The sequence below is a fragment of the Asparagus officinalis genome, chromosome 7 (assembly GCF_001876935.1).
Source record: "Asparagus officinalis chromosome 7, Aspof.V1, whole genome shotgun sequence".
Lineage (NCBI taxonomy): Eukaryota > Viridiplantae > Streptophyta > Magnoliopsida > Asparagales > Asparagaceae > Asparagus > Asparagus officinalis.
In genome coordinates this window covers 50,630,211-50,639,227 of record NC_033800.1, presented here as the reverse complement: position 1 = coordinate 50,639,227, position 9,017 = coordinate 50,630,211, and the positions used below count along the sequence as shown (strand labels likewise).

Below are 9,017 nucleotides of genomic sequence, written 5' to 3'. Positions count from 1 at the left end.
GAGACAGCAAAGTCTGTCTCGCTGGCGAGACAGTTCATATCTGTCAGTTTTGAGTAATTTTCTCTATGTTTGGATATCTATTAGCATTTTTTAACGCCTACAGATGCCCCCTTCAAAGTATTCCAGACGTATTCTTTTACAGAAGAGCCTGGGATACTTTGGATAAGATAGATTTTACTTACGATCCCTTCAATGCTTGGTTGAGTAGATCGTGTAGAAGAATCTGTAAAATGGCTTCGGCTCTTGATCTCTTCATCCATTAGTCTATTCAGTTCTTTGTAGAATAGCTAATACTTCTCCGGCACTGCGTTTATCGCTCGACCGTTGTTAAGATCTTGAATTGAAGTTGGTATTTCCAGATTGATGCTTGTTTGTCTCTCGAAAGTTTGTCAGGTTATCCTTAAGAATATTCAGATTAATATTCTCCAGAAACTTCCCGTTGAGGGTAGGAATACAGTTTAGACTCGTGTACCCATTGGAGTATCACTCTGTATTGTATTTGTGCGATACAATGTTTGCTGTCTCACACTGTGAGACAGTGTTTGCTGTCTCGCTCAGCGAGACGGATTATGCTGTCTCACTTAGCGAGACAGAGTTTGCTGTCTCGCTCAGCGAGACAGAGTTTGCTGTCTCGCTCAGCGAGACAGCGAGTATATAAGTCGGACTTGGGCTTTTTTAGGGTTTTTCACGTCGATTTCAGAGCGATTCTTGGCGATTTCTTAACGATTTTCCACCAGCTTTCTTCTGCTTCTTCTCCTCTTTGCTGCTGACTTGGGTGGTACCTTTGTTTGGGGATAATCAACTCGGATTTCAAAGGTTCGTTGACCCTCTTCTCTTTCAAATCTTGATTTTCTTCTCCTTCACGTTTGCATGCACTGTTTCCACCAGATTTTGTGATATTTTGTTCAATTTCTCATTCAAAACCCTAACTTTCCCCTTGGGTTTCAATGTAGCTCATGTTTTCATCATGTCACCGCGTAGAGCTCGGGGAACTCGATGTCGTCCGACTGTTCAGAGCCCTGAAGAGGCGGGTCCTGCTGCGGCTTCACACGGGGGTATATCTCTTTCACCCTTTCGCAAATTTAAATATTGTATTTTGTCAATTTCATATATATGCACCTGTATTTGCATGCATATCCTCGTTTGTATCCTTTGAGATACCTTCGAGAAGAGTCGGTATCCTCCTTCGAGGGGATCGACGCTTAAAAGTGTTTGTTTTGCTTGGACAAAACACACTTCATAATACACAGGGGCGATTTCATATCATCCCACATGTATTGAAAGGTTTCGATATGCCGTTATAATGCCCGTGCATAGTAACGCATATCTTTTTATACATGTGGTAGATAAAAAGAAATCGTCACACCTGCTGTGAGATGGCGACTATATCTTATGGTAGTTGCCGTATTCTGCAACGGTTAATCACGGACGCACCCTTAATTTCAGAACAGGACTCAAACCAATGTATAAGGAAACCAGACTTCTTGTTTGGTGACTCCATAAAGGATCCGGCGATTGCTTTCTGCAAGCCTGCGCAGTGGTTACACGAGGATGGTTCGTCATTTCTGTACTTGCCTTTTATCCCTCGAGAGCACTCACTGTTAAAGTTCAGGAACTTATCGGTTGGACGTGAAATGTTCTGGAGGTTAACAGAAAACCACGAACGTATTCATTGTGGTTTCATCGGGAAAGAGGCTACTCCAGGTTCCAGTGAAAGAGCTTCTATACGAGGGCTTCATCCGGGTGTCTTAGGCCAAGACAATATACCTCAGAATGAAAAGACAGCGCAGGCCAACACTGTGAAGAATCGTTTGGCTGCAATGAAGAAGAAATTACCCCACGAGAGTTTCAGATGTTATGGATGGGTCCATTATTATGGGGATAAATGGTGGTGGACCAGAATGACTCGATATGTGTTGAACCGTTGGGGGCGAGAGTTAGCAGAACTAGGGTTGAAAGTCCCGATCCGTGCCAGCATGCATGGTCTGCAAATTAGCGTAGGTCATTTCCTCCGTCTGTTCGAGATCTATAATCCTGACACTAATACGTTCTTCACCAAGAACGGGGAGCTCGGGTTACCATTGCACGAAATGATGAAGGTGTCTGGCTTGCCCATAGGCGATGTTCCATATCAAGAGTTCTTTCCAACCACCAGTCAGCTTAATAAGATGAAGGATCGGTCATCTGTAACCCACGAGACTTTATGGGAGCTAACTTGTCATTATCATATAGCTATGGCTAAGATGGATACCAAAGCTAGGAAGAAATCTCCCCAGGTCAGCTTAAAGCAATTCGCCGATTATCTGTTCAAGAACCTGGAGGATCGATCGAAAGAGGTACGTGGGTTATCTCCTTTGAGCCCGGGTGACATCAATCGACTGTTGGAGAAAACAAACGCACAATCTTACATTTCTCATTCAGAAGATGGGTTTTCGCACGGAACTAAATTCCGCTCTTATTTGTTTCAAGCTGGTGTTCCGATTCGCCCCACTACTCTGTTGGCTGGCTTTCTGGCTATATGGTTGAAGAGATGTGTAGTTCCTCACCAGTCATCCGACGCTATGCTAATGGAAGTGTTGTACCCAGCCGTCCAGTTAGCCACAGGTCGCAGATTATCTTTGCTTCCTGCTATGGTGGCGGCTATTCACAGTGGGTTACGGCAGTTAGTTTCCGCATTCACACAAGAGAAAAAGAAACCCTCTGCCAGTATATCTGTTCCGAAACTAGAACTACCCTACACTTATTTGATGACAAGGTTGGTTCTGCACCGGCCAGATTTAATGGAAGCTCCTGAGATGGTGGATCCTAGTCTTCCTCTTTTACAGACCCTTGAGGGTTGCAAATGGATCAACCATCGATGGCCGGACATAACGAGGCAGTTCAAAATTCATAAGTGTTGGGAATTCTTCCCTTGCTTCCCTCGGTTCTCCGGCACTTACAACACAACTTTATTGGATGCTGAAGACCCGAGGCAGAACCGTACTATTCTAGATGTCGGATGTTTCAGATGGCTGATGAATATCCGACCTGGATATCTGTTGTTCAGGGTAAGGGACGTTTGCCACATTGAGCCCTATCTTCCATGTCGATTTGCGCGTTAATTCGGCTATGACCAAATTTATATCAGCAACCCGAATCGTCACCTTAGCTTTTGAGGTGGACTTATTGATGGGGCGAGAGCTTGGTTTTGGAGTATTGCCGGCTGCACAATTGTTGAATTTGATCTCCCTTTAGAGGCGCCGCCTCTACGGATGACCTTTCTCTTTTTTAAGTGGTTGATTGCCGCTAATATCGTCACTCGACGTGGGAGAGTATCAGACTCAGAGGAAGAGGCAGCTCCGCAGCAAGCGACAGAGGCGACTCATGAGGCTATGGTGTCGACTCGAGGAAAAGAGGCTGTTGAATCCTCGAGAAAAGGAAAGGAACCGGTTCTTCCAGCTGGTAGTGAAGAGGAATTTGATAGTGAGGAAACGGAGACTTCTGAAGAGGCGGGTGAGACTAGCTCGAGTTCTGATGAAAGAGCTGGTCTCCCTGATTCTTTCTTTGAAAGGGGACTTGTAAGACCTTCCGTCGCTCCGGCCCAACCACAAGCTGCTCCGAGAAAACGGAGAGAGAGAGTCGTCATGACCTATCCTAATCGGATGACGGTAGACGTTCTCAGTGGGGACGAAGAGGATGAAGAGGATACAGTGCCTCTTGCTCATAGGCAAAGATCTCGATCTTCCACTCAGACCCAAGCTTCCCCCAGAGTTGAACTACGCACCAAATATCGCCATGAAGGTTCCGAAGCACGTCCACTGAAGAGACAGAAGAAAGCTGTCTCTAAGCCACGCGTTCATCTTCCTGCTCTAGAAGAGACGTCTGATCGTAGTGCTTCTTCTGATGAACAAGGTAACTATTTGTCTTTATTGCTTTCACACTTCTTAACGTTCAAATTTATTTCATGCTCAACTTCTGTAGGGAATCAAGAAGAAGGAGAATTGCCAGCTGATGCTGTTTCTCCAGCAAATGCAGGATGCTCTGAAAGAAGGATCAGCTGATATTCCACCAACTTCTGACATCGATCCCTCGGCTGCGGACACAGGTTCTGATCTTTCTTCCCTTGGAAGAGAAATCCGAGAAATGAATGAGTCAGACCGTGTGCCTCCTTTAATGACTTGCGCGCTTGGTCTCCTTTTAGTTAAACTAAAAGAAGCAGGTACAAGTGGTGGAGCTCTCGAATCAGTCCCGACCAACGAAGGTAAAATTAATCTTTGTCTTGAGCAAATTCGTTTAAATTTACGTGTCATTTACGATTCAACACGTTCTGTAGATGCCATAATGAAAGAATCTGTTGGAGGAGAGGCCACGCATGCAACAGAGGTCGAAGAATTCAATGAGCATTACCTCGATTTCGATCTCTCTAAAGGAGACCATCAGTATATCTCCGATTTATTATCGGGGAAAACTCCTGGTGTGGCCACAGAATCCAACGTTGGAGTCAGTTCAACAGAAGCAGGTCCTTCTGAGAGTAAGACTTTGGTTCTGTGAACTCCATACATACATACATATATGTTTAAACTTGATTAATCATATAAGTGTTTGAATTATAGGACCAGCTGCTGGAGCTGATACTACCATAATCACTGGAACATCTGATCGACCGGAGGGTAGTGAACTCGTGCCATGAGCAGGAACTGAGGTTGATTTGCAATCATCAGTTCTTGAACCTCAACCTTCTACTCCTATAGACCCCATGATGATAGAAGTCACCGTCACTCCTCAAATTAGCCCAGTTGCAACAAAAGCGAGACCAACTGAAGAAGTTGGTACATCAGCCGATGTGGTGTCCAGAGCTGGTAAGTTTTACCCATAACTTGTTTCAAATCTCGGATTATCATTCCATTATACTTATTATGATTCTTTTGTTTGCAGAATATTCTCCCAAGGAGCCTCTCAATTTAGACCCAAAGTTCCCTGAGGTTGAGATTGAAAAATCTTCTGACGTAGTTACTGCGTCAAAAGCTGCTATTCCTAAACCGACTTTGGCTGCTCAGGAGGCCGGACTACCACCCTTGGGTGAACCAAGTCATACTGAGGGTTCTTCCGTCGAACTTGGTATGCTTCCGTTTGTTGTCTTGTATGCATACATATGTTCTGTACTGACCTATTTGCCCTCATTGCAGTTCCCTCATCACTATCAAATCAGATCCAAGCTTTGTTGGTCGACGACGATCCGGATAAGGCTGTCATCTGTTCTAATCTCCAAGGCTTCATCCCCTTTTTGAACTCTATGGTGGATCGTATTCTCTTCAAAGGATCATATTTTGAGAATTATAAAAAATCTCTTGAGCGTTTTATATCAGGATTCAGAGAGGAAGGGTATAATGAGTTAGCCGATTCAATCAACACTTATTTGGTTGATTTGAAGCGACATGTTGAACTTCTACAAGTTCTTTGTACCAAAGGCATACCCTCCTATATCGCTTCCCGCATGGAATCCGAGTTGCAAGCGTGGCGTGATTCCTAAAAATCAGCTAACCTCGAACTTCAAAAGCTTAGAGCCCGAAGTGATCAACTTAGGGTGAATGTTGGCAAAAGAACACAAGCCAAGGTTAACCTACGCCGGGATTTAGAATCGAGTCGAGCAGAAATAGCTCGCTTAGAAGAGGAAATTGCAATGGCCAAGGATGCTCATGAGGTCTTGGAGTCCGAGTTGACGCAGGAAATTCAGGTTGAAGAAAACCCGTTACAGCAGCTGAACCTTCAAGATAAAATACTTGTTGAAAAGGAACAAGAGGTCGCCGCGCTTCACAGTGTTGACGAAGAAGCCTTCAAAATTAAATTGGTGGCTAAGCTTGAACATGCTTATGCATTAGAGCTTTCAAAACTTGAAAATCAGATTAGTCACTACAAACTTTTGTAATTGGAGAACATATATTTTTTTTATAGTTTTGTTTGAACACTTTTGGTCAATATATTGAATCCTTTTGCTCATTGAGGTTTTATTATGATTACTCATTCTTGTTTTAGAATAAATAACCATAATACTTATAGGATTTTTGGCAAATCCTCAGCCATCAACGGATTTGATATGCCTTTACCGATTACCGTTTGAGTCGGGCTAGTATGTGAATTATCTAGGTCCGTTTCACATATAACGTTGTGCTAAAAGAATTAAACTCTTTTAGACTTTGAACTACAATGTTGAATATGTAGGCTACATGTGTTAGATATAGGCTTATCTCTGATAAGGGATAGAGATAACATCCTCCATGTGTAAACGACATGGATTTTAAAGTGTGAGTAGGTTGCGTTTCCTATATAGGACAACGAACCCAAGATCGGAGAGAAAGAATTTTATATTCTATCTCCTGGTCTCTTGTTTGTTGGTAGAGATAAACCCAAAATCGCAGAGGAAGAATTTTATATTCTATCTCCTGGTCTCTTGTTTGTTGGTAGAGATAAACCCAAAATCGGAGAGGAAGAATTTTATATTCTATCTCCTGGTCTGTTGGTAGAGATAAACCCAGAATCGGAGAGGAAGAATTTTATATTCTATCTCCTGGTCTCTTGTTTGTTGGTAGAGATAAACCCAGAATTGGAGAGGAAGAATTTTATATTCTATCTCCTGGTACAAAGGGAAACTCAAAGTGGGATCTCCACTTAGAGAATCTGGATTAGTTTGAATAATCCTAACTGTCATAAGGTTTGATTACTCAATTCAAAAGTGGACCTTTCGTTCGCAAAATGAATCGAAAGGAGATTTTGGTTGTGGTCCTAACTGTAGTAAGGTTTGACCAAGTGGGAGTTTTGAGACGATTCTAACTGTAAGAATGTTTGATCGTTTAGTTTGTGGACCTCTCGTTCATTGAAGGAATCGAGAGGAGATTTTGGTTCTGGTCCTAACTATTTAATGGTTTGACCGGGTGAAGAATTGGAGTAGGGTGCAAATAACAATAAGTTCGTTGATTTGCACAAACTACTCGGTGGGAAATTTTGATTTCAAACATAAGAATTTGACACTAAATAATTTGTTGACTGATACGGACAGATGACTATTGGTTGATCCAATCAGTGAGGGTTTCATGGTGTGAGATTACAAATCATCGAATCTCCTTTTCCATGATCATGTTATCGGATTTTGTGAGGAAAGATTAACTGTCATTAAATCTCATCTCAACAAGAATAATAAGGAGATCTTAATCATTTTTATAACAATTAAGAATAGATTATTCACATGATTAGTCTTCATTTAGAATAATCAACTGATATCGGGTTATCCTGAAATATCATATACAGGATTCTCTAGGAACTTCCCGTTTTACATAGGTTATCCTGAACGTATTATGGATAATACTTTTTCAGGAACTTCCCATTTATTGGCATCATTAATGTGTTGCCATCCTGAGTAATCAGACGATAAGCACCATTTGAATAGACTGTCTCTATCACGAACGGTCCTTCCCATTTAGGTTCAAATTTACCTTTCTTCTTAGAAGTGAGAATCATAGGTCTTCGGACGGCGAGGACCAAATCTCCTTCTTTAAAACTTCATTGTCGGACCTTTTTGTCAAAAGCCCGGGAAATTCTAGCTTGATAAAACTCGATCTGTTGTTGAGCTTCCAAGCGTTTCTCATCTAACATCTCTAATTCCTCGAGACGTTTTTGATGATGTTCTTCCGTCGTCATTCCTGTTGTGAGAGCGATACGGAGGGAATGAATCTGTATTTCTAATGGAAGGACGACTTCACACCTATATGTTAAGGCACACGGGGTGGTTCCGGTTGGCGTACGGACGGTGGTACGATAAGCCCACAGGGCTTCGCCGAGTTTGTCATCCCAATCTTGTTTATTGGTTTTCACCAATTTTGCCAGAATTTTGATGATAGTCTTGTTAAAAGCTTCGGCCAATCCGTTAGCTGTAGGATTATAAGCAGTCGATGAAACGTCCTTAATCCCGAATTTACTGAGGTCCATTATCGTGCACTATTCGCCTCGGAACACCGTATCGATATATGATATGGTGTTTGATAAATTTGATCACATCACTCGTCTTCACCTCTCGAAGTGGAACTGCTTCTGCCCATTTTGAGAAGTAATCAGTGATTGCTAGAATAAAACGGTCCCCTTTAACTGAAGGCGGAAAAATAGGACCCACGATATCCATTCCCCATGTCTCGAACGGCCACGATGTCGCCGAAGGATGTAGATGTTCAGGAGGTATGTGCATATAATTTGCATGTAATTGACACGCTTGACATCGTCGGGCGTAGTCAACCGCATCCTTTACCATAGTCGGCCAATAATATCCAATTCTCCTAAGTTGGTCACAGAGTTTCGGACCGGGTTGATGTGCACCGTACGTCCCCTCATGCGCCTCTTTGAGTGCTTGTTCTGCTTCTTTGCCTGATAGACAACGGAGTAAAAGACCATTGTATGATCGTCGATACAACGTTTGCGCTGTGGCGTTGTAGTAGAATCTCGGTGCTCTTCGCCGAATCGATTCCCTTTCTTTTACATCTTCAGGCAGTATATCATGTAGGACGTAGTCGATGCGCCTCTTTGAGTGCTTGTTCTGCTTCTTTGCCTGATAGACAACGGAGTAAAAGACCATTGTATGATCGTCGATACAACGTTTGCGCTGTGGCGTTGTAGTAGAATCTCGGTGCTCTTCGCCGAATCGATTCCCTTTCTTTTACATCTTCAGGCAGTATATCATGTAGGACGTAGTCGAGAGTCCTCACTGTAATCAATTGTTCTGTTTCGGGAGGTTGAGCCAAGGATACCGACAATGCCGCCAATGCGTCTGCATACGCGTTTTGGAGACGTGGAACGTACTCGATGAAAAATTCTTCAAATGAGCTTGCCATCTCGATGGCCACCTGGTGGTATAGAATCAGGTCTCGATTTCTGACTTCATACTCTCCTCGTATTTGATTAACTACCAGTTGAGAATCCCCAAAAGCTTCAAGGTATTCGACCCCCAGCTCTTTGGCGAAATTAAGTCCGATTATTAATGCATTGTATTCAGCCAC

At 42.9% G+C, this 9,017-nt stretch overlaps 1 protein-coding gene across 1 annotated transcript; it reads left to right on the top strand.

The window, feature by feature from the left end:
• Nucleotides 3,252–4,040, top strand: LOC109847125. Its single transcript, XM_020416371.1, has 2 exons — nucleotides 3,252–3,891; nucleotides 3,961–4,040. Exons 1-2 carry the CDS (start codon nucleotides 3,252–3,254, stop codon nucleotides 4,038–4,040), a joined length of 720 nt encoding a protein of 239 aa, XP_020271960.1.

Coding starts and splice junctions, on each gene's coding strand:
- LOC109847125 (XM_020416371.1), top strand. CDS start 3,252: ATGACCTTTCTCTTTTTTAAGTGGTTGATTGCCGCTAATATCGTCACT. Junction 3,892..3,960: donor TGCTTCTTCTGATGAACAAG/GTAACTATTTGT, acceptor CAACTTCTGTAG/GGAATCAAGAAGAAGGAGAA.